This window comes from Epinephelus lanceolatus, chromosome 20 (genome assembly GCF_041903045.1).
Source record: "Epinephelus lanceolatus isolate andai-2023 chromosome 20, ASM4190304v1, whole genome shotgun sequence".
Taxonomy (NCBI): Eukaryota; Metazoa; Chordata; class Actinopteri; order Perciformes; family Serranidae; genus Epinephelus; species Epinephelus lanceolatus.
Window position 1 is genome coordinate 40,259,595 of NC_135753.1, and position 24,380 is coordinate 40,283,974.

The following is a 24,380-nucleotide window of genomic DNA, read 5'->3' on the forward strand; positions in this document are numbered from 1 at the left end:
AGACCATCAGTATGTAAGCTGTCCTGGGTCAAACTCAACATCTTCTCTTTTCCTCGCCGGAACTTCTGCTGTCTGGATTTAATTCGCTCCATCCTGAAGGAAATACAGAGACAGGACAAGTGCTTCACAGGTCAGACCAGTGTCTCAGGACAAACAGAGACAAGGGATTCATCCCAATATCCGTCCTCTATCCTCGATCACTTGACCCAGAAATCGATTGAGACTCGCCATCTTGTAGGAAGTCTCATTTCTTTAAATGCACTCGGAGGAGTCAAGGAGAGAGGAGGCTTTTAGAGGAGAGGGAAGTCAATCAATCAATCAATCAATCAATCAATCAATTTTATTTATAAAGCCCAATATCACAAATCACAATTTGCCTCACAGGGCTTTACAGCATACGACATCCCTCTGTCCTTATGACCCTCACAGCTGATCAGGAAAAACTCCCCAAAAAACCCTTTAACGGGGAAAAAAAACGGTAGAAACCTCAGGAAGAGCAACTGAGGAGGGATCCCTCTTCCAGGACGGACAGACGTGCAATAGATGTCGTACAGAACAGATCAGCATAATAAATTAACAGTAATCCGTATGACACAATGAGACAGAGAGAGAGACAGAGAGAGAGAGAGAGAGAGAGAGAGAGAGATGCAGGACAGACGGTAATGACAGTAGCTTACAACAACATTAATGAAAGTAATAATATTATAATTATAGTTCTGGCTACTGTGGTACAATATGTTGAAAGTATACAGTACAGGCCAAAAGTTTGGACACACCTTCTCATTCAATGCGTTTTCTTTATTTTCATGACTATTTACATTGTAGATTCTCACTGAAGGCATCAAAACTATGAATGAACACGTGGAGTTATGTATTTAACAAAAAAAGGTGAAATAACTGAAAACATGTTTTATATTCTAGTTTCTTCAAAATAGCCACCCTTTGCTCTGATTACTGCTTTGCACACTCTTGGCATTCTCTCCATGAGCTTCAAGAGGTAGTCACCTGAAATGGTTTCCACTTCACAGGTGTGCCTTATCAGGGTTAATTAGTGGAATTTCTTGCTTTATCAATGGGGTTGGGACCATCAGTTGTGTTGTGCAGAAGTCAGGTTAATACACAGCCGACAGCCCTATTGGACAACTGTTAAAATTCATATTATGGAAAGAACCAATCAGCTAACTAAAGAAAAACGAGTGGCCATCATTACTTTAAGAAATGAAGGTCAGTCAGTCCGGAAAATTGCAAAAACTTTAAATGTGTCCCCAAGTGGAGTCGCAAAAACCATCAAGCGCTACAACGAAACTGGCACACATGAGGACCGACCCAGGAAAGGAAGACCAAGAGTCACCTCTGCTTCTGAGGATAAGTTCATCCGAGTCACCAGCCTCAGAAATCGCAAGTTAACAGCAGCTCAGATCAGAGACCAGATGAATGCCACACAGAGTTCTAGCAGCAGACCCATCTCTAGAACAACTGTTAAGAGGAGACTGCGCCAATCAGGCCTTCATGGTCAAATAGCTGCTAGGAAACCACTGCTAAGGAGAGGCAACAAGCAGAAGAGATTTGTTTGGGCCAAGAAACACAAGGAATGGACATTAGACCAGTGGAAATCTGTGCTTTGGTCTGATGAGTCCAAATTTGAGATCTTTGGTTCCAACCGCCGTGTCTTTGTGAGACGCAGAAAAGGTGAACGGATGGATTCCACATGCCTGGTTCCCACTGTGAAGCATGGAGGAGGAGGTGTGATGGTGTGGGGGTGTTTTGCTGGTGACACTGTTGGGGATTTATTCAAAATTGAAGGCACACTGAACCAGCATGGCTACCACAGCATCCTGCAGCGACATGCCATCCCATCCGGTTTGCGTTTAGTTGGACCATCATTTATTTTTCAACAGGACAATGACCCCAAACACACCTCCAGGCTGTGTAAGGGCTATTTGACCAAGAAGGAGAGTGATGGAGTGCTGTGGCAGATGACCTGGCCTCCACAGTCACCGGACCTGAACCCAATCCAGATGGTTTGGGGTGAGCTGGACCGCAGAGTGAAGGCAAAGGGGCCAACAAGTGCTAAACACCTCTGGGAACTCCTTCAAGACTGTTGGAAAACCATTTCAGGTGACTACCTCTTGAAGCTCATGGAGAGAATGCCAAGAGTGTGCAAAGCAGTAATCAGAGCAAAGGGTGGCTATTTTGAAGAAACTAGAATATAAAACATGTTTTCAGTTATTTCACCTTTTTTTGTTAAGTACATAACTCCACATGTGTTCATTCATAGTTTTGATGCCTTCAGTGAGAATCTACAATGTAAATAGTCATGAAAATAAAGAAAACGCATTGAATGAGAAGGTGTGTCCAAACTTTTGGCCTGTACTGTATATTAATATCTGGCAGTATACATGTGTGACAATAATCATATGTGTATAATAACAGTAGAAGTATGACTAATGACTAATGATGGCAGAAGTGAGCGATACATGAGTGCAGTCTTAGCGAAAGTCTTTTACCGACCGACGCACCCCCTGATTCGATATCAGTTATTGATTGGACAGCTGATCGGACTGATCTGATACATCAGTTTCACACAGCGTGAAGACAGAAAAGAGATTAAACTCAGTGTGTCACTGACAAGTTTGATATTTGATTTGTTCTCTGATTCATCGAGTTAAAAATCTGAACAAGAAACAAACGTTCTTCATTTATTATACTGAACAAAAATATAAACGCAACACTTTTGTTTTTGCTCCCATTTTTCATGAGCTGAACACAAAGAACATTTTCTATACACACAAAAGACCATTTCTCACAAATAATGTTCACAAATCTGTCTAAATCTGTGTCAGTGAGCACTTCTCCTTTGCCGAGATAATCCATCCCACCTCACAGGTGTGGCATATCAAGATGCTGATTAGACAGCATGATTGTTGCACAGGTGTGCCTTAGGCTGGCCACAATAAAAGGCCACTCTGAAATGTGCAGTTTTATCACACAGCACAATGCCACAGATGTCGCAAGTTTTGAGGGAGCGTGCAATTGGCATGCTGACTGCAGGAATGTCCACCAGAGCTGTTGCCTGTGAATTGAATGTTCATTTCTCTACCATAAGCCGTCTCCAAAGGCGTTTCAGACAATTTGGCAGTACATCCAACCGGCCTCACAACCGCAGACCACGTGTAACCACACCAGCCCAGGACCTCCACATCCAGCATGTTCACCTCCAAGATCGTCTGAGACCAGCCACCCGGACAGCTGCTGCAACAATCGGTTTGCATAACCAAAAAATTTCTGCACAAACTGCCAGAAACCATCTCAGGGAGGCTCATCTGCATGCTCGTCGTCCTCATCGGGGTCTCGACCTGACTGCAGTTCGTCGTCGTAACCAACTTGAGTGGGCAAATGCTCACATTCGATGGCGTCTGGCACGTTGGAGAGGTGTTCTCTTCACGGATGAATCCCGGTTTTCACTGTTCAGGGCAGATGGCAGACAGCGTGTGGCATCGTGTGGGTGAGCGGTTTGCTGATGTCAACGTTGTGGATCGAGTGGCCCATGGTGGCGGTGGGTTTATGGTATGGGCAGGCGTATGTTATGGACAACGAACACAGGTGCATTTTATTGAAAGCATTTTGAATGTACAGAGATACCATGACGAGATCCTGAGGCCCATTGTTGTGCCATTCATCCACGACCATCACCTCATGTTGCAGCATGATAATGCACGGCCCCATGTTGCAAGGATCTGTACACAATTCCTGGAAGCTGAAAACATCCCAGTTCTTACATGGCCAGCATACTCACCGGACATGTCACCCATTGAGCATGTTTGGGATGCTCTGGATCGGCGTATACGACAGCGTGTTCCAGTTCCTGCCAATATCCAGCAACTTGGCACAGCCATTGAAGAGGAGTGGACCAACATTCCACAGGCCACAATCAACAACCTGATCAACTCTATGTGAAGGAGATGTGTTGCAATGCGTGAGGCAAATGGTGGTCACACCAGATACTGACTGGTTTTCTGACCCCCCCCAGACCCCCCCAATAAAGCAAAACTGCACATTTCAGAGTGGCCTTTTATTGTGGCCAGCCTAAGGCACACCTGTGCAATAATCATACTGTCTAATCAGCATCTTGATATGCCACACCTGTGAGGTGGGATGGATTATCTCGGCAAAGGACAAGCGCTCACTAACACAGATTTAGACAGATTTGTGAACAATATTTGAGGGAAATGGTCTTTTGTGTATAGAAAATGTTTTAGATCTTTGAGTTCAGCTCATGAAAAATGGGAGCAAAAACAAAATTGTTGCGTTTATATTTTTGTTCAGTGTAGAAACAATCTGTTATTTCCCTCATCGACTGTACTATAGAGACGATTAGATAGTCTGTCTGTCAGAGAGCCTGTCAGAGAGCCTCTAACTGGATCATTATATATATATATATATATATAACATTATGTGATAACTATCATTATATATGTATATATAACATTATGTGATAACTATCATTATATATGTATATATAACATTATGTGATAACTATCATTATATATGTATATATAACATTATGTCATAACTGTATCATTATATATATATATATATAACATTATGTCATAACTATCATTATATATGTATATATAACATTATGTGATAACTGGATCATTATATATGTATATATAACATTATGTCATAACTGTATCATTATATATGTATATCTAACATTATGTGATACAAAGCACCTGCGTACACACATTGATAACTACAACACCTACTGTCTCTTCAGCAGGTCCATGGACGTCTTCTCCACCTCCAGCCTCGCTCTGACAGCTTTCACTGTGGACGCCTCGAAGAGCTCCGCCCCCCTGCAACACACACATTAACATCATGTGACTCTGTGTGTGTGTGTGTGTGTGTGTGTGTGTGTGTGTGTGTGTGTGTGTGAGTGTGCACCTGGAGGCCAGCAGTTGTGTATTTTGCAGGTCCAGGACCACATACAGGAAGTAGTGACTCCTGAAGACCCTCCTCTGCAGCAACAGGAAACAGAAACAGACCCCATCCCAGATGATGCCCGCCTCGTCGCTCGGCAACTCGCACTGTTTACTGCTCTGTTGCTCCGCTGCAGGAAGTGATACGTACATAAACAACAGACACACAGGTAGAGACGCAGGTAGACAGGTACAGAGTTTGTACCATGCTGCATTGTCTTACTCATCTAATCTCTGCGTGTTCAGAGAATAAGAAATATAACTATGACTTTAGAATCACCGGTCAGTGGTCAATAGACAGATGGACAGACAAAGAGACAGACAGACAGATGGGGAGATGGAGAGACGGGAGGACAGACAGACGGACGGTGGACTTACGTTTGGTGTATCCTTTGATGGTGCATGCCAGACTGAAGAGTTGAATCAGCCAGCAGTGATTCAACACCAATGACTTAATGAAACCACAGGCCAGGATCTGAAGACAGACAGACAGACGAACCGAAAGACAGACAGACAGACAGACAGATGAACAGAAGGACAGACAGACAGACAGACGGACGAACAGAAAGGTGAGACAGTTGAAACTGATTGGCCATATGACTCTTTGAACTTCAGTAAATATCAGCATGATGATGATTCATCTTACCGACAGAATGTTCTTCATGGTGATGACAAACACGTTATAGCCAATCAAACAGTCCCAATACACCAGGATGGATTTGACTGGTTTCAGCAGCAAGTCTCCGCCCACCAACAGGAAGTAGAAACATGCCACGAGGTAACCCATACAGAAGATACTAATCCTGAAACAGCAGGTACAAACACGTCACCTGGTAACCTGTAAGGACGATACCCATCCTGGAACAGGGAGTAGTAACATGACATCAGGAAACACATGTGGAAGATACAGATGTTGGAACAGGAAGTAGAAACATGACATCAGGAAACACATGTGGAAGATACAGATGTTGGAACAGGAAGTAGAAACACAACATCAGGAAACACATACAGATGATACAGATGCTGTAACAGGAAGTAGAAACACAACATCAGGAAACACATACAGATGATACAAATCCTGGAACAGGAAGTAGAAACACAACATCAGGAAACATGTGCAAGATACAGATGTTGGAACAGGAAGACAAAACAAAATAATTTCATCATCATTTCATCTGGTTGGATAAATCTTCAGATTAAATCTCCAGGTTTCAGGTTTTCATCATATTTCAGATGTAGTCTGGTGTTTTGTGGCGGCTGTGGCTCAGCGGTAGAGTGGGTCGTCCACTAATCAAAGATCAGCGGTGTGTGTGAGTGTGTGAATGGTAACTGAGCAGCAGGTGGCTCCTTGTACGGCAGCCTCGGCCACCAGTGTGTGAATGTGTGAATGTGTGAATTTAACAGTATAAACGTGCTGTGAGTGGTCAGATGACGAGAAAAGAGCTGTACATGTACAGTCCATCTACCATTTTACAAACGTTATGTTTTTTTTTTCTTGATCATTTTGGGTTCTTCAAAAATTTCAGTTTTTATGTGTTAACTGGAATTTTCTATTTTTTTTATTTCTGGAGTTTTAGAGTTTTAATCTTGAATTTCCATTTTTACAAAGATCGGAGGGTCTAATCTCGTCCACTCACCTGGTCGTCCCGGTTATGAAGATGATGGTGAGGACGAACCAGAACATGTAGCTGAAGATGATGATCTTCATCATGTCCAGGTAAGACCTGCACACATGGATGACAGAGGTCAGACAGCTAAAAAGACAGACGGACAGGTGGACAGTGGACAGTGTTTACCTGCACAACATGAAGTCAGGGCCTGTGTTGAGACGAAGCTGTCTGATTGGATCAGCGACTTGTCCTTCATCCTCGTCCAGCTCACAGTTGTCTCCTGCGAGGATCTGTACCGACGAATGAAGCTCCTCCTCAAACACCTGCAGCTGCAGAGACGCCCCAAGGAGGAGCATGAAGTCATCTGAAAGATCAGGAGACACAATATAAAGATGATGATAGGAGATCATGGGATGGACGTGTCTTCCTGTATATTAAAAACATCCTCATCCATGACAGCCAGGAAAGATACGATCATCAAGAGCAACTCTTTCACCATGACCATGATGTCAACAAACACATGGGCCGAACCTCCGATTATAAGCTGGCAGTTCTACCCCAGAAAAGGGAAGCTGTGTCATGGCAGTGTACACGTTTAAGATAAGATAAGATACATCTTTATTGATCCCATAACTGAGAAATTCCAGTGTTACAGCAGTCAAGGGGAAAGAGTCAGATTAAAGATTTCAAAATTTAAACTTAAAAACTTAAAACTTAAAAAACTAGGCATGCAAAATAAGTACAAAAATACAAGACACTATGATAAATAACAATAATAATAATAATAATAATAATAATGAGTCTGTAGACAGGCAGAAGATGAACCAGGTTGTGATCAGCTCTTCCCAGGGGGGGCAGGGGGGATGAGTGGTATGCCTCCTTGGTGTTGGCATAAAATAAATCCAGTGTTTTATTGTCTCTGGTGTGGCAGGAAACATACTGGGTGAAGGTGGGCAGGGTGGTGGATGGACAGGCGTGGTTGAAGTCCCAAGAGATCAGAAGGAGGGCCTGAGGGTGCTGTGTCTGCAGCCTACTTGTAACAGAGTGGAGAACGTCACAAGCAGACTCAGCCTTTGCAGACGGGGGGACATACACTGCTACCATAATGACATGAGAAAACTCCCTGGGTAGATAATATGGTCTCATGCCAACAGCCAGCAGCTCAATGTCCCTGCAGCAATGCTGTTCCTTGATAGTGATGTGCCCAGAGTTACACCATCTATCATTCACAAACACAGCCAGCCCTCCTCCTTTCCTCTTAACGCTGTCCGCTGTGCTGTCGTGTCTGATGAGCTGGAATCCATCCAGCTAGCTAACTGAAAAAAAAAACTCCAAATAAGAAAGTTAAATGAAAAAGAAATTGAAAGAAGCTCAGCGGTGAGTAGGAGCTGCTGTAACAGGTGTCCGCACTGGGGGCGCCATCTTGCAAAATGTTCCTGTTTCTGGATCCTTGAAAGCAGTGACAGTCTCAAGGCTGACGGTTGCTGCTGCTGTCCTCTTTGAAAAGACAGCTTGAGCTTATCATCACAGACTCTGTCTTCTGAGTGGACAGCACCTCTGTCTCCAAATACATCCCGGATGACACCAGAGGAGTTTCTGTATTTGACAAAAACCAATGATGTCACATAAAAAACTGCGCTCAACCCTGCAGACGCTGCATTGGGAGGTATGAGACCTGAGACTCTCCTTGGGGAAGGATGTTGACTGACAGACCCAGACTTCTTGATGCAGCCTGATACGGACTGGGCGATGCTTCAACAGTGACAGCAGCAGTAGGATCTACAAACTGGACCCTGTCCTCCAGACTGAATCCTGAGAGTTGGAAGCTGACTGGCCGAACTTCAGGTCATTCTGATCAGTGACAACCACGTCTCCACACCACACCTGAACCACATTCACACCTTAGAGGAAGAACCAGATGTTGTCCAAACTCAGAGAGAAATACAGAATCATCATCATCGTGTACTCTGCGGTGTTGGAATGGTGCTGCAGTCAACCCTCTAATCGACATCACACCTGATTTGGAACCCTTTAACCAGGTCAATTTAAACTACCTTGGTCTCGTCAAAGTCAAGAGTAACCGAAGCAAAGTGACGAGGCATGGAGCCTTACTGACGTGCTTTGACATCTGGAGATGGCCTTGTCCCTGGATACAGACATCTCTGTTCCTGCACTCTGAAGGATCATCTGTAGATGAGGTCGAGCGAAGGAGAACAAGTTTCACTGGTACAGAACTTGATCTACAAGAAGCACACACTCCCCCTGACCCAAATCAAATCACACATTCAGTTCACGCTGAAGGCATTCAGCGCACATTCAGTCCTTACAGTTCTCATCACAGAGGTGGGTCAGAAACAGGTCCAGTATTTCTCAGACCTGTTCTGGAAATATGTTGAAGATTCTCAATCATCCAGAGAACTGAATAAGCCTCTCCATGAGAGGTGAAATGTCTTCTAGAAACTCAAACAAGTCCAGCTGCCTATGATACAGTACTGAGACTTCTTTTGGAGACATTGCTCCACTGTCTCTCAGATTAACTCATATCACAGCGGTGCCTGGACAGCGTGACGTGTGTGGTTGTGCTGCTGCCGTGGTCCTGCCAGATGCCTCCTGCTGCTGCTGCCATCATTAGTCATTAGTCATACTTCTACTGTTATTATACACATATGACTATTGTCACACATGTATACTGTCAGATATTAATACATACTTTCAACATATTGTACCACAGTAGCCAGAACTATAACTATAATATTATTACTTTCATTAATGTTGTTGTAAGCTACTATCATTACCTGCATCTCTCTCTCTCTCTCTCTCTCTGTCTCTCTCTCTGTCTCTGTCTCTCTCTCTCTGTCTCATTGTGTCATACGGATTACTGTTAATTTATCATGTTGATCTGTTCTGTACGACATCTATTGCACGTCTGTCTGTCCTGGAAGAGGGATCCCTCCTCAGTTGCTCTTCCTGAGGTTTCTACCATGTTTTTCCCCTGTTAAAGGGTTTTTTGGGGAGTTTTTCCTGAACGCTGGTCCTTTAGCTCCGAAACAGCAACGACTGGCTTTTGGTTCTAATAACAGAGATAACGTTAAACCTATCAATCCGAAAGAAGTCATGTGGCTCGCTATGTGGTAGAAGAAATGCTGCCGTTGTCTACCGTGGAGTCTAAAAAAAGGTGGAGGACTCGCTGACAGACAGCTCAGACTCAGGAGGACTTGCATTATGCCTGGTTCACACTACACGACTTTTCTGCCCGTTCTGAAAGTCACTATGTCACATTACACGATTGAGGAGTCATAAACTCGTGCCGTGACTTGGCCGATAGACATGATACACTACAAGATGGTACTCACCAATTATTCCCGGTCGTCTTTCACGGCGTGTGTGATATCATCAGGTTATTCTTGTCCTATTTTTATTACTTTCACTATTATTTGAGTCAGTGTGTGTGTTCATGTGCCAGCCGAAATGTTGTTGTAGTCACCTAAAAGCGTCAGCAGATGGCAGGAGCTACATTTGAAGTACTGTACGCAAACATTCAAGCTACAATTTCCTCCACAACAAGTTCCTACAAATGTTTCACAATGAAAGCCTATTTAGAAAATGGAGGGATTCTCTCAGCCGAGGTTATAAGGGGCTTTTAATTTGAAGGAAAATCAGGAAATGTTGAGTTTGAAATGACAACGCAATGTGTTAACTTTATGAAGACAACAGGAGCGGATAAAAAGGCGAGTGATAGGAGAACTGGATCTCAGTGAAGGGCAAGTGGTCCATAACTTTAATTTTGGAGACAAAAAAATGTAGGCTTAGCGCCCTGTGGTCCATTGCCCAATAGGAAATGTAGAATACTCAAAAGTACTTAAAAGTGCTAGAGTTACTTTTCTCAGGGAGTAACGGTGGAAGTATTTTAAAAGTACTTGAGTTACTTTACTCAGGGAGTAACACAGTAAAGTAACTGGTTACTTTTTTAGTGTGAAAAAATTGAATTTCCCCTCAGGGGGATTAATAAAGTATAAAGTATATAAATTTAAAAAGTAACGCAGTAAAGTACTTTGATTACTTTTAAAGTAACCCTTATGTCAAACAACAATGAGGAGGAAGAGGAGGAGGGGGAGGAGGAGGAGGAGGAGGAGAAAAAGGAGGAAGAGGAGGGTCTTACAGAGGAGGAAGAGTGGGTTTGGTGGTGTCAGGTGATCAGGGAGGAAGAGCCACTTCACCACGTTGGAGTCCATGTTAGAGGATGGAGGTCTCCAGGGATAATCTGAAACACCACAGGTATTTATTGAAAGTCGTTTACGTCCTGTCGACACGATTTTTTCTGTCCACAAAAACATTTTACTAAAAATCTGCGTCCACACTAAAATAAACACATGTTCACGATGACATCATCGTTTTCCAGAGACTCGAGTTCACATGTCCCCACACATTTTAAAAAAAATCTCCATTTTACTCACGTAAAACTGTTTGTGTAGACGAGAGACAGAAAATACGTGTCTACGTTCTGACTTGGCGGAGGTTATATCTGAGGTTTAATGACCTCGTTAAGGTCGTACCTGTGCAGGTAGCAGGAGGGAGTCCGATACAGAGCAGGTACTGGAAACACATCAGCCCCGACAGGAAGTAGCAATACCTGGGCCACACTGAGGCGATGTGCCTCCTGCTGCGACGTGAAAGGACGCTGATGAGGCCAAAGGCGTGGCCTACAGCAAACAGATCCATCCGCTGACCAATCACGTTCACGGCCAACAGAAAACACGTCTGAGGAGGAGGAGCGTGGAAATGATTGTAAACAGGAAAAGGTTAAGTTGTTGCTATGCTAATGACTGTGCATCTCACCTCCAGTCCGAACTTGTAGAAGAAGTAGTTGAGGAAGTATTTAATGCAGCTGAGCACGCTGTCGTCAAGGTGACGCCTGGTGATGTCATGAAACAGTGTTCTCGTGGGGGGTGGGACTTCGTTGCGACGGAGACGGTAGAGTTCCTGGTGTCTGTACACTGTCACCTCGAAGGCTAGCAGTGCTAACATCATCAGGTTATACTGTAGAAACAGGTTAGCATGATGCTACATCATCAGAGCTAACATCATCAAGTTATACTTTAGAAACACGTTAGCGTTATGCTAAGTGATCAGAGCTAACACAATCAGGTTATATTGTAGAAACACATTAGCATGATGCTAAGTGATCAGAGCTAACACAATCAGGTTATACGGAAGAAACAGGTTAGCATGATGCTAATTGATAAGAGCTAACATCATCAGGTTATACTGTAGAAACAGGTTAGCATGATGCTAAGCGATCAGAGCTAACACAATCAGGTTATACTGTAGAAACAGATTAGCATGATGCTAAGTGATCAGAGCTAACACAATCAGGTTATACTGAAGAAACAGGTTAGCATGATGCTAAGTGATCATAGCTAACACAATCAGGTTATACTGAAGAAACAGGTTAGCATGATGCTAAGTGATCATAGCTAACACAATGAGGTTATACTGTAGAAACAGGTTAGCATGATGCTAAGTGATCATAGCTAACACAATCAGGTTATACTGTAGAAACAGGTTAGCATGATGCTGAGTGGTCGGAGCTGTGATGTCAGGACTCACCCGCAGGTAGTCGAGCAGTTTTCCGTCTGTCTTTCGAAGCCCCACCCACTGGGCAGGGTCAACTGGACCAGAGTACAGAACAGAGCGAGATAAGTCGATACTGGAGTTACCTGGCTACAGACAGACAGACAGACAGACAGGTGTGACAAGGTTATGAGGTTGTGTGGACAGTTTGGACACAGAGACATGAGGTATTATGTTGTTGCCATGGTTACCATGGTACAGTTGGACGAGTATCTCATTGGCTGGACGACGTTGAGTTGGTACAACATTTTACAGACGGTCACCACACAGGTCCACACTGTACAGACTCCTGACAGCAGGGGGCGCCACGCCCTGCAGGGCAGAGCCATGGCCACACACAGCATGAATGGCAGGTTAAAGACACACACCTGCACAGAGACAGACAGGTCAGAGACAGGTGAGACAGAGGGACAGGTCAGAGACAGGTGAGACAGAGGGACAGGTCAGGGACAGGTGAGACACTGTTCGGAGCAGGTGAGACAGAGGGACAGGTCACAGACAGGTGAGACAGAGAGACAGACAGGTTAAAGACACACACCTGCACAGACACAGACAGGTCAGAGACGGGTGAGACAGAGGGACAGGTCACAGACAGGTGAGACAGAGGGACAGCTCAGAGACAGGTGAGACACAGGGACAGGTCAGGGACATTTGAGACAGAGGGACGGACAGTCTGACCTCCTTCACCGAGACCCAGACGATGTAGGAGGACACGATCTTGATGATGTGCAGTTCCAAGAGCCACCAGAGGAGGTGCTGCAGGCGCTGCACATTGAGGAGGAGACGCAGGAACAGGACAGAGAGACGATCCACCACCAGTCTCCAGGAGACGAGGACTGAGGACATGAGAGACAAGGAGTCTGCTGTCTGTATCATACTCATGATGATGATGGTGATGTAGGGTGTTTACCTTTCAGGTGGTCAGACAGGGTTTCCCTCTCAAACATACAGGGGTACTCTTCCTCCTCGTCCTCCTCCTCCTTTTTCCTCCACCTCTCCTCTCTGTCCTCCTCTCTGTCCCTCTGTCCTCCTCTCTTTTCTGCCTCCAGGAGGAGCTGAGGAGCTCCGCCCAACGACAGGTCAAACAGGCTGCCGTCAGAGTGGACCAGCCTGAAGAGACAGGGACAGGGACAGAGACAGGGACAGACAGAGACAGAGACAGACAGGGACAGGGACAGAGAAAGACATAGAGAGAGACAGACAGACAGAGACAGAGACAGACAGAGACAGGGACAGGGACAGAGAAAGACATAGAGAGAGACAGACAGACAGAGACAGAGACAGACAGAGACAGGGACAGGGACAGAGAAAGACATAGAGAGAGACAGACAGACAGAGACAGAGACAGAGAGAGACAGAGACAGGGACAGACAGAGACAGGGACAGAGAAAGACATAGAGACAGACAGACAGACAGACAGAGACGGAGACAGAGACAGAGACAGCGACAGCGACAGAGACAGAGAGAGACAGGGACAGAGACAGGTCAGCACAGGTGAGGAAGCCTCCTTCAGGTTTGGATGTTTGATCCGTCCAGTTGTCTGAGAGCGGACAGATTTGTGGACACTGATTGGAAGGAGGACAACCAGGTGTGTGGAGGAGGTTCTCCCAGCGGACTTGCATGTGTGTGTGCATGTGTGTGTGTGTGTGTGTGCATGTGTGCATGTGTGTGTGTGTTACCTGGTGATGGTGCTGTTGTGTGTGTCCACCACCGTCTTCAGGTCGGTCAGCTGCAGGAAGGGCTGGTGGAAGTAGTGCAGGTGTACAACACACACCTGCAGGACCACATCAGGACACAACGATCAGAAGGTAAGGAGGACAGAAGGACAGGAGGACAGAAGCTGCATCTCTCTCTCTCTCTCTCTCTCTGTCTCTCTCTCTCTGTCTCTCTCTCTGTCTCATTGTGTCATACGGATTACTGTTAATTTATTATGCTGATCTGTTCTGTACGACATCTATTGCACGTCTGTCCGTCCTGGAAGAGGGATCCCTCCTCAGTTGCTCTTCCTGAGGTTTCTACCGTTTTTTTTCCTGTTAAAGGGTTTTTTGGGGAGTTTTTCCTGATCAGCTGTGAGGGTCATAAGGACAGAGGGATGTCGTATGCTGTAAAGCCCTGTGAGGCAAATTGTGATTTGTGATATTGGGCTTTATAAATAAAATTGATTGATGATTGAATTGAAGCTAGAGCTTAGATCGGGCCCAAAAAATCCAGCCCAACCCGGCCCGAACCCGTGCACGTTATGTCCGGGACCGGCCCGGCCCGTCCAATTAACTGTAATAATGGGCCCGAGCCCGATTTAAACCCGACATTTTTCAATAAGTTGGCTGTTATAATTAAGAGTATTAAACCACAAGTCTTGTTATTTGAATGACAGAAACATAGGATCGTAATGAATGGCACAACACGGAAGCATGATTATGTAATAAAACAGGTGTTTATTTTGGGATCCAGGTGGTGAAGGGCTGTGCGCGCACAATGTTGCAACATTGTAACTGAGGGCCGAATTCACAAAAGGACTGTGTGGCTTTTGCGGCTGCTAAACCGGTAAAAATAAAGCAAACAGATACCGTCTAATTCACAAAGCACGCGCAGAGGGTGAAATGCTCCACTAACTGCGCTGCCAAGCAGATTGTGTCTCGGTGCTCCGGTGTTATAAAGGTAAAGTTCCACTGACTGTCACACACCTGAATGTGTGAAATTTGTTCTCCGCATTTGACCCATCCCCTGAGGGAGCGGTGAGCAGCAGCGGTGCCGCGCTCGGGAATCATGTGGTGATCTAACCCCCCAATTCCAACCCCTGATGCTGAGTGCCAAGCAGGGAGGCAATGGGTCCCATTTTTATAGTCTTTGGTATGACCCGGCCGGGGATCGAACCCACGACCTCCCAGTCTCAGGGCGGACACTCTACCACAAGGCCACTGAGCTTATTTGCACGTATTTAAATGAGGTAATATGCATATATTTGGCGCAAAAATATAATATATATTTATGCAAATGAGCCTCATTGATAAACAACGTCTTATTCACTAACACCAGCGCTAACAGCCACACGCAGTTTGAGTGAAGTAAATAACGTCTTTAGAAAGCTGGTGCAAACTGGCCGCTCCTCTGTGGAAGCCTCTCGCCCAGACTTTCCAGTGATCGTGGCCGTGTTAAATCAGTCTGTAAATAATATTTTGACATTATTATTATAATCATTATTACTTTAATGGCATCCGAAGATACTGATGCGTTGAACAGGTGACAGTCTGCGGTCGTTCTCAAAACGCACTTCTGTCACGCACTTCAAAAGCAACTTTCAATAATTTATTTTACGAAACGGGGGAAACAAACGTAAAGTAAAAACATAAAGTGGTCAAACTTGGTCAAATCCACAGCCTCAACCCATCCGACACTGTTAGACTGACTCACCAGCAGACATCACTACATGAGGGCATACAGTATTCAGTACTTTGCCAAACAAAGTCTGCCATTGTTCTGCCACGGTGTTCTTGGTGCAAAGCCAGCATTTATACTTTGCCATGTGGCTAATTGCAATCAGGGGCAAATCAGGGGCAAACTGCACTCAGCTGCCAAACTTTGTGGGCGTGTTTGCGCTGGTATATCATTAGCGCAATATCCTTTGTGAATAGGACGTTAAGACGGAGCAAACTGCGGGTGCAAGTGAAGTGCAATTCACGGTGCTATCAGCAGCCGCAGTTCATTCTTTGTGAATTCGGCCCTAAGTTTGTTGTAACTTTAGGCTATGTGTCAAACAAAGTGTGGTTTAATTTTATTTTTTATAATACTGTAGCGTCCGCCAGGACGTGTGGAAAGGATGACGCAGTTATTCGGCAATTAAACCACCGTTTATTACTGAACAGTACATGTTACTGTTGGCCGTAACCACAACAAAACAACCAACAAACAACAACTTAGCTGTAACTCCATCTGTGCACTCCTGCTCTCTCCTCCAGCTCGCTCATACACACACCAGGAGGACAGAAGCACAGAAGGACAGGAGGACAGGAGGACAGGAGGACAGAAGCACAGAAGGACAGGAGAACAGAAGCACAGAAGGACAGGAGGACAGAAGGACAGGAGGACAGGAGGACAGAAGCACAGAAGGACAGGAGGACAGAAGCACAGAAGAACAGGAGGACAGGAGGACAAGAGGACAGGAGGACAGAAGCACAGAAGCACAGAAGGACAGGAGGACAGAAGGACAGGAGGGCAGAAGCACAGAAGGACAGAAGCACAGAAGGACAGGAGAACAGGAGGACAGAAGGACAGAAGCACAGGAGGACAGAAGCACAGAAGGACAGAAGCACAGAAGGACAGGAGAACAGGAGGACAGAAGGACAGAAGCACAGGAGGACAGAAGCACAGAAGGACAAGAGAACAGAAGCACAGAAGGACAGAAGGACAAGAGAACAGAAGCACAGAAGGACAGGAGGACAAGAGGACAGGAGGACAGAAGCACAGAAGGACGGGAGGACAGAAGGATGAGAGGACAGGAGGATAGACGCACAGAAGAACAGGAGGACTGGGGGACAAAATGAAAGGAGGACAGAAGGACAGGAGGAAGGGAGGACAGGAAGATAGACACACAAAAGGACACAAGGACAGAAGGATGGGAGGACAGAATTACGGGAAGAAAGAAGGATGGAAGGACAGGAGGATAGACACACAGAAGAAGAGGAGGACAGGGGAACGCAAGGACAGGAAGACAGAACATGGTCACACTCAACAGCTGGGTTCTACAGAACGTCTGACACGTACCAGAAGGAACGCAGCAGGGATGAAGATCCTGGTGAAGAGGACGGGAACTGAGAACTTCTCCAAACCAACATCCTCCAACCTGGAGACACAAGGACACCGGAGAGACATTAGAGGCAGCAGAGACATTAGAGACAGAAGAGACAGTAGAGACATTAGCAACTGCAGAGACAGCAAAGACAGTAGAGACATTAGAGACCGAAGAAACAATAAAACCAGCAGAGATATTAGAGACAGCAGAGGCATTGTAGACAGCAGAGAAAGTAGACACAGCAAAGACAGCAGAGACAGCAGAGACATTAGAGACAGAAGAGACAATAGAACCATCAGAGACATTAGGGACAGCAGAGAAAGTAGAGACATTAGAGACAACAGAGACATTGGAGACAGCAGAGACAGTAGAAACATTAAAGACAGAAGAGACAACAGAGACAGAAGAGACAATAGAACCAGCAGAGACATTAAAGACAGCAGAGACATTAGAGACAGCAGACAATAGAGACAACAGAGACATTAGAATCAGCAGGGACATTAGAGACAGACAGACAGCAGAGGCAACAGACACAACAGAGACAGCACAGAAATTAGAACCAGTAGAGACAATAGAGACAGCAGAGACAATAGAACCACCAGAGACATTTGAGACAGCAGAGACAGATAGACAGCAGAGGCAACAGACACAACAGAGACAGCACAGAAATTAGAACCAGCAGAGACTACAGAACCAGCAGAGACAATAGAACCACCAGAGACATTCGAGACATTCGAGACAGATAGACAGCAGAGGCAACAGACACAACAGAGACAGCACAGAAATTAGAACCAGCAGAGATAATAGAGACAGCAGAAACAAAAGAAGCGGCAGAGGCAATTGAGACAGTAGAGACATTAGAAACAACAGAGACAATAGAACCAGCAGAGACATTAGAGACAGCAAAGACAATAGAACCAGCAGAGACATTAGAGACAGCAGAGACAGAAGAGACAGATAGACAGCAGAAGCAACAGACACAACAAAGACAGCACGGACATTAGTACCAGCAGAGACAATAGAACCACCAGAGACATCCAAGACAGAGGAGACAGACAGACAGCAGAGGCAACAGACATAACAGAGACAGCACAGAAATTACAAGCAGAGACAATAGAGACAGCAGAGACATTAGAGACAACAGAGGCAATAGAACCAGTAGAGGCATTAGAGGCAACAGAGACATTAGAGAAAACAGATATACCAGAGACAAAAGAACTAGTAGAGACATCAGAGACATTAGAGACAACAGACTTATTAGAGACAGCAGAGACATAAGAGACAGAGGAGACAGATAGACAGCAGAGGCAACAGACACAACACAGAGAGCACAGCAATTAGAACCAGCAGAGACAGCAGAGACTGCAGAAACATTGAAGACAACAGAGACAATAGAACCAGCAGAGACATTAGAGACTGCAGAAACATTAAAGACAACAGAGACAATAGAACCAGCAGAGACATTAGAGACAACAGAGACATTAGAGAAAACAGATATATCAGAGACAAAAGAACTAGTAGAGACATCAGAGACATTAGAGACAACAGAGATACTAGAGACAGCAGAGACAAACGAACAAGCAGAGACATTAGAGGCAGCAGAGACATTAGAGAACACAGAGAGATTAGAGAGAGCAGAGACAGAAAGACAGCAGAGGCAACACACAAAACAGAGACAGCAGAGACAATAGAGACAGCAGAGGCAGACATGTCAGTACCTGTGCGTACCTGTGAAAACCTGTAAGTACCTGTGAGTACCTGTGTGTACCTGTGTGTACCTGTGAGTACCTCTGTGTACTTGTGAGTACCTGTGAGCACCTGTGTGTACCTGTGTGTACCTGTGGGTGCCTGTGAGTACCTGTATGTATCTGTGAAAACGTGTGAGTACCTGTGTGTACCTGTGAGTGCCTGTGTGTACCTGTGGGTACCTGTGGGTACCTGTGTGTATCTGTGAAAACGTGTGAGTACCTGTGTGTACTTGTGAGTACCTAAGAGTACCTGTGTGTACCTGTGAGTACCTCTGTGTACTTGTGAGTACCTGTGAGCACCTGTGTGTGCCTGTGAGTACCTGTGTGTACCTGTGTGTGCCTGTGGGTACCTGTGAGTACCTGTGTGTACCTGTGAGTACCTGTGAGTACCTGTGTGTACCTGTGTGTACCTGTGAGTACCTGTGGGTACCTGTGAGTGCCTGTGTGTGCCTGTGAGTACCTGTGAGTACCTGTGAGTACCTGTGGGTACCTGTGTGTACCTGTGAGTACCTGTGAGTACCTGTGTGTACCTGTGAGTACCTGTGAGTACCTGTGTGTACCTATGAGTACCTATGTGTACCTATGAGTACCTGTGTGTACCTGTGAGTGCTTAGTCCAGTGTAGTAGCTCCAGGTGTGGGGGGATGAGGGAAACTGAAAAGTGTAGATCAGGATGAGAACCAGCATGGAGTAAACCACCACAGCTACCCAGAATCCCCTGAGCAAGGAACGCCAACGTTCGTAGTTCAACTACAGAGACACAGGCAGGTGAGACACAGTGAGATAGAAAGGTGAGACACAGTGAAACTTGAAAAAAATGTCGAAAAACTCTGAACTACCTAACACCTCTTCCTCCAAAGGAACCCGCAGTGCTCTCAGTATAGTACTTGTAATACTCACAGTGTAGTAGTTGCAGTACTCTCAGTATGGTACTTGTAATACGGCAGTATGGTATTTGTAGTATTGGCAGTATAGTACTTGTAGTAATGGCAGCATGGTACTTGTAGTACTCACAGTATAGTACTTGTAGTACTCACAGTATAGTACTTGTAGCACTGGCAGTATAGTACTTGTAACACTGGGAGTATTGTTCTTGTAGTACTGACAGCGTTGTTCTTGTAGTACTGACAGTATAGTACTTGTAGTACTGACAATATAGTACTTGTAGTGCTGACAGTATAGTAATTGTAGTACTGACAGTATAGTACTTGTAGTGCTCCCAGTATAGTAACTGTAGTACTGACAGTATAGTACTTGTAGTGCTCCCAGTATAGTTCTTGTAGTACTGACAGTATAGTACTTGTAGTGCTCCCAGTATAGTACTTGTAGTACTGACAGTATAGTGCTTGTAGTGCTCCCAGTATAGTACTTGTAGTACTGACAGTATAGTAATTGTAGTGCTGACAGTATAGTACTTGTAGTACTGACAGTATAGTACTTGTATGGCTCCCAGTATAGTACTTGTAGTGCTGACAATATAGTAATTGTAGTACTGACAGTATAGTACTTGTAGTGCTCCCAGTATAGTACTTGTAGTACTGACAGTATAGTAATTGTAGTGCTGACAGTATAGTACTTGCAGTACTGACAGTATAGTACTTGTAGTGCTGATAGTATAGTACTTGTAGTACTGACAGCATAGTACTTGTAGTACTGACTGTATAGTATTTGTAGTACTGACAGTATAGTACTTGTAGTACTGACAGTATAGTACTTGTAGTGCTCCCAGTATAGTACTTGTAGTGCTGACAATATAGTAAATGTAGTACTGACAATATAGTACGTGTAGTACTAACAGTATAGTACTTGTAGTACTGACAGTATAGTACTTGTAGTGCTCTCAGTATAGTACTTGTAGTGCTCACAGTATAGTACTTGTAGTGCTCCCAGTATAGTACTTGTAGTACTGACAGTATAGTACTTGTAGTGCTCCCAGTATAGTACTTGTAGTGCTGACAATATAGTAATTGTAGTACTGACAATATAGTACGTGTAGTGCTGACAGTATAGTAACTGTAGTACTGACAGTATAGTACTTGTAGTGCTGACAGTATAGTACTTGTAGTGCTCCCAGTATAGTACTTGTAGTACTGACAGTATAGTAATTGTAGTACTGACAATATAGTACGTGTAGTACTGACAGTATAGTACTTGTAGTACTGACAGTATAGTAATTGTAGTGCTGACAGTATAGTACTTGTAGTGCTCCCAGTATAGTACTTGTAGTACTGACAGTATAGTACTTGTAGTGCTGACATTATAGTAATTGTAGCACTAACAGTATAGTACTTGTAGTGCTGACAGTATAGTAATTGTAGTACTAACAGTATAGTACTTGTAGTGCTGACAGTATAGTAACTGTAGTACTGACAGTATAGTACTTGTAGTGCTGACAGTATAGTACTTGTAGTGCTCCCAGTATAGTACTTGTAGTACTGACAGTATAGTACTTGTAGTGCTGACAATATAGTAATTGTAGTACTGACAGTATAGTACGTGTAGTACTGACAGTATAGTATGTGTAGTACTGACAGTATAGTACTTGTAGTGCTCACAGTATAGTATTTGTACCTGGTAGAGGGCGACACAGCACAGGAACATGACCATGTAAATGACTTTGTAGAGGACGATTTTTCCTTCGAAGCTAACGAAGAAGAACATCGTTCCGCAGACGTAGATCCAGTATTTAACAAACATCCTGGTAACCACGGCAACCAGAGCCTCCATCTGAACTCCACCACCTCTCTGGAGGAGCAGCACCTCCTCATACGAGACCTCCTTCTTCTTCTCCTGCAGAGCCTCGTCCACACTCTGCTCCTCTGAAGGACACAAGACAGAGAACAGTGAGACAGGTGGACATATGGCAGAAAGGTGAGCAGTGACACAGGTGGATGTAGAAAGGTGAGCAGTGACACAAGTGGACATATGGTAGAAAGGTGAGCAGTGAGACAGGTGGACATATGGTAGAAAGGTGAGCAGTGAGACAGGTGGCCATCAGGTAGACAGGTGAGTAGTGAGACAGGTGGACATCAGGTAGACATGTCAGCAGTGAGACAAGTGGACATATGGGAGACAGGTGAGCAGTGACACAGGTGGATGTAGAAAGGTGAGTAGTGAGACAGGTGGACATCAGGTAGACATGTCAGCAGTGAGACAGGTGGACATATGGTAGACAGGTGAGCAGTGAGACAGGTGGACATCAGGTAGACAGGTGAGCAGTGACACTGGTGGACATCAGGTAGACAGGTGAGCAGTGACACTGGTGGACATCAGGTAGACAGGTGAGCAGTGAGACAGGTGGACATCAGGTAGACATGTGAGCAGTAAGACAGGTGGACATCAGGTAGACAGGTGAGCAGTGAGACAGGTGGACATCAGGTAGACAGGTGAGCAGTGACACAGGTGGACATTAGGTAGACATGTGAGCAGTGAGACAGGTGGATATCAGGTAGACAGGTGAGCAGTGACACAGGTGTCTTACCTCCCATGTTGACGGTGATGGTAGAGAGCTGTGTGTCTGCCTGTCTGTCTCTCTTCTCAGTCAGTGCCTGACGCAACAGCAGCCAGAAGGTCACCAGACACAACAACTGCAACAACGACAACATCAACAACTGCATTAACTAGTTAACAGTAGTAGCAGTGGCAGCCGTAGTAGCAATAGTAGCAGTAGTAGTAGCAGTAGTAATAGTGGCAGTAGCAGTAGCAGTAGTAGTAGCAGTAACAGTAGTAGCAGTAGTAGTAGTGGCAGTAGCAGTAGCAGTAGTAGCAGTAGCAGTAGCAGCAGTAGTAGCAGTAGTAGCAGTAGCAGTAGTAGCAGTAGTAGTAGCAGTAACAGTAGTAGTAGTGGCAGTAGCAGTAGCAGTAGCAGTAGTAGCAGTAGCAGTAGTAGCAGTAGCAGTAGCAGCAGTAGTAGCAGTAGCAGTAGCAGTAGCAGTAGCAGCAGTAGTAGCAGTAGCAGTAGCAGTAGCAGCAGTAGTAGCAGTAGCAGTAGTAGCAGTAGCAGGAGTAGCAGTAGTTGCAGTAGTAGCAATAGCAGTAGTAGTAGCAGCAATAGTAGCAGTAGTAGCAGTAGCAGTAGTTGCAGTAGTAGCAATAGCAGTAGTAGTAGCAGCAATAGTAGTAGTAGCAGTAGCAGTAGTAACAGTAGCAGTAGTAGCAGTAGTTGCAGTAGTAGCAATAGCAGTAGTAGTAGCAGCAATAGTAGTAGTAGCAGTAGCAGTAGTAGCAGTAGCAGTAGCAGTAGCAGCAGTAGCAGTAGCAGCAGTCATACCTTTGACACAAGCTCTGTGCAGGGTTCGTCTTTTTTCGGGAACAGTCCGGGGACTTCCTGGATGGAGGGGAAGCTGTACACGTACTGCAAGATGACCAGCAGGTTACCATAGGCGACTAGCCAGGGTGATGACATCAGCGTGTATCGGCGACGCTCTCGCATCATCCACAGCACACATGACCAGAGCAGCAGGACACATGTCAGCCAGGACACATATGTGATGGGCCAGGCCATCATGGCGATCAGGGCGCAGATGTAACTCTGTTTGAGAAGGAAACTAAACGCCATGGAGGCGGCGCTGACTCCCTCCTCGTTCCTCCTCCTCACCTCTTCTTCATCCTCCTCCTCCCAGTCGTCTCCTTCAAACACACATGTCTCCAGTGTGTCTGCAGCATCACACAGTCAACACAACCATAGTCAAGTGAAGTCACCGCAGATGTCTTTATTCACAGACATCAACAGGGGAGGACGACCAGCAGCTCAGCTTCACCTGTACCTGACTGTGACATCATCATCCAACACACCTGTACCTGACTGTGACCTCAACATCACCCACACACCTGTACCTGACTGTGACCTCATCATCATCCAACACACCTGTACCTGACTGTGACCTCATCATCATCCAACACACCCGTACCTGACTGTGACATCATCATCATCCAACACACCTGTATCTGACTGTGACATCATCATCATCCAACGCACCTGTACCTGACTGTCACCTCATCATCATCCAAAACACCTGTACCTGACTGTGACCTCATCATCATCCAACACACCTGTACCTGACTGTGACATCATCATCATCCAACACACCTGTATCTGACTGTGACCCCATCATCATCCAACACACCTGTACCTGTGACCTCATCATCCAACACACCTGTGACATCATCATCCACACCTGTTCTTGACTGTGACAACATCATCATCCAACACACCTGTACCTGACTGTGACATCATCATCATCAAACACACCTGTACCTGTCTGTGACAACATCATCCAACACACCTGTACCTGACTGTGACATCATCATCATCCAACACACCTGTACCTGACTGTGACAACATCATCCAACACACCTGTACCTGACCGGGACAACATCATCCAACACACCTGTACCTGACAGTGACAACATCATCCAACACACCTGTATCTGACTGTGACAACATCATCCAACACACCTGTACCTGACTGTGACAACATCATCCAACACACCTGTACCTGACTGTGACAACATCATCCAACACATCTGTATCTGACTGTGACAACATCATCCAACACACCTGTACCTGACTGTGACAACATCATCCAACACATCTGTATCTGACTGTGACAACATCATCC

At 45.2% G+C, this 24,380-nt stretch overlaps 1 protein-coding gene across 2 annotated transcripts in view; it reads right to left on the reverse strand.

Moving 5' to 3' along the window:
• Window positions 1-24,380, reverse strand: part of LOC117265052 (piezo-type mechanosensitive ion channel component 2-like) — a 107,790-nt gene that overhangs the window by 36,232 nt on the left and 47,178 nt on the right. Inside the window, exons 11-30 of one of the 2 annotated variants that reach the window (XM_078162789.1) lie at window positions 23,030-23,415; window positions 22,241-22,346; window positions 21,331-21,578; window positions 19,361-19,509; window positions 16,985-17,063; window positions 13,903-13,997; window positions 13,134-13,333; window positions 12,902-13,059; window positions 12,415-12,591; window positions 12,200-12,313; window positions 11,429-11,629; window positions 11,146-11,350; window positions 10,752-10,853; window positions 6,779-6,956; window positions 6,620-6,706; window positions 5,629-5,785; window positions 5,361-5,457; window positions 4,948-5,113; window positions 4,770-4,859; window positions 5-93 (exon numbers count right to left, since the gene is read on the reverse strand). In XM_078162789.1, the coding sequence (XP_078018915.1) occupies window positions 5-93; window positions 4,770-4,859; window positions 4,948-5,113; window positions 5,361-5,457; window positions 5,629-5,785; window positions 6,620-6,706; window positions 6,779-6,956; window positions 10,752-10,853; window positions 11,146-11,350; window positions 11,429-11,629; window positions 12,200-12,313; window positions 12,415-12,591; window positions 12,902-13,059; window positions 13,134-13,333; window positions 13,903-13,997; window positions 16,985-17,063; window positions 19,361-19,509; window positions 21,331-21,578; window positions 22,241-22,346; window positions 23,030-23,415 (3,084 nt within the window). The remainder of the gene's footprint in view (window positions 1-4; window positions 94-4,769; window positions 4,860-4,947; window positions 5,114-5,360; window positions 5,458-5,628; window positions 5,786-6,619; window positions 6,707-6,778; window positions 6,957-10,751; window positions 10,854-11,145; window positions 11,351-11,428; window positions 11,630-12,199; window positions 12,314-12,414; window positions 12,592-12,901; window positions 13,060-13,133; window positions 13,334-13,902; window positions 13,998-16,984; window positions 17,064-19,360; window positions 19,510-21,330; window positions 21,579-22,240; window positions 22,347-23,029; window positions 23,416-24,380) is intronic. The other variant, XM_078162790.1, reaches the window with a different exon arrangement.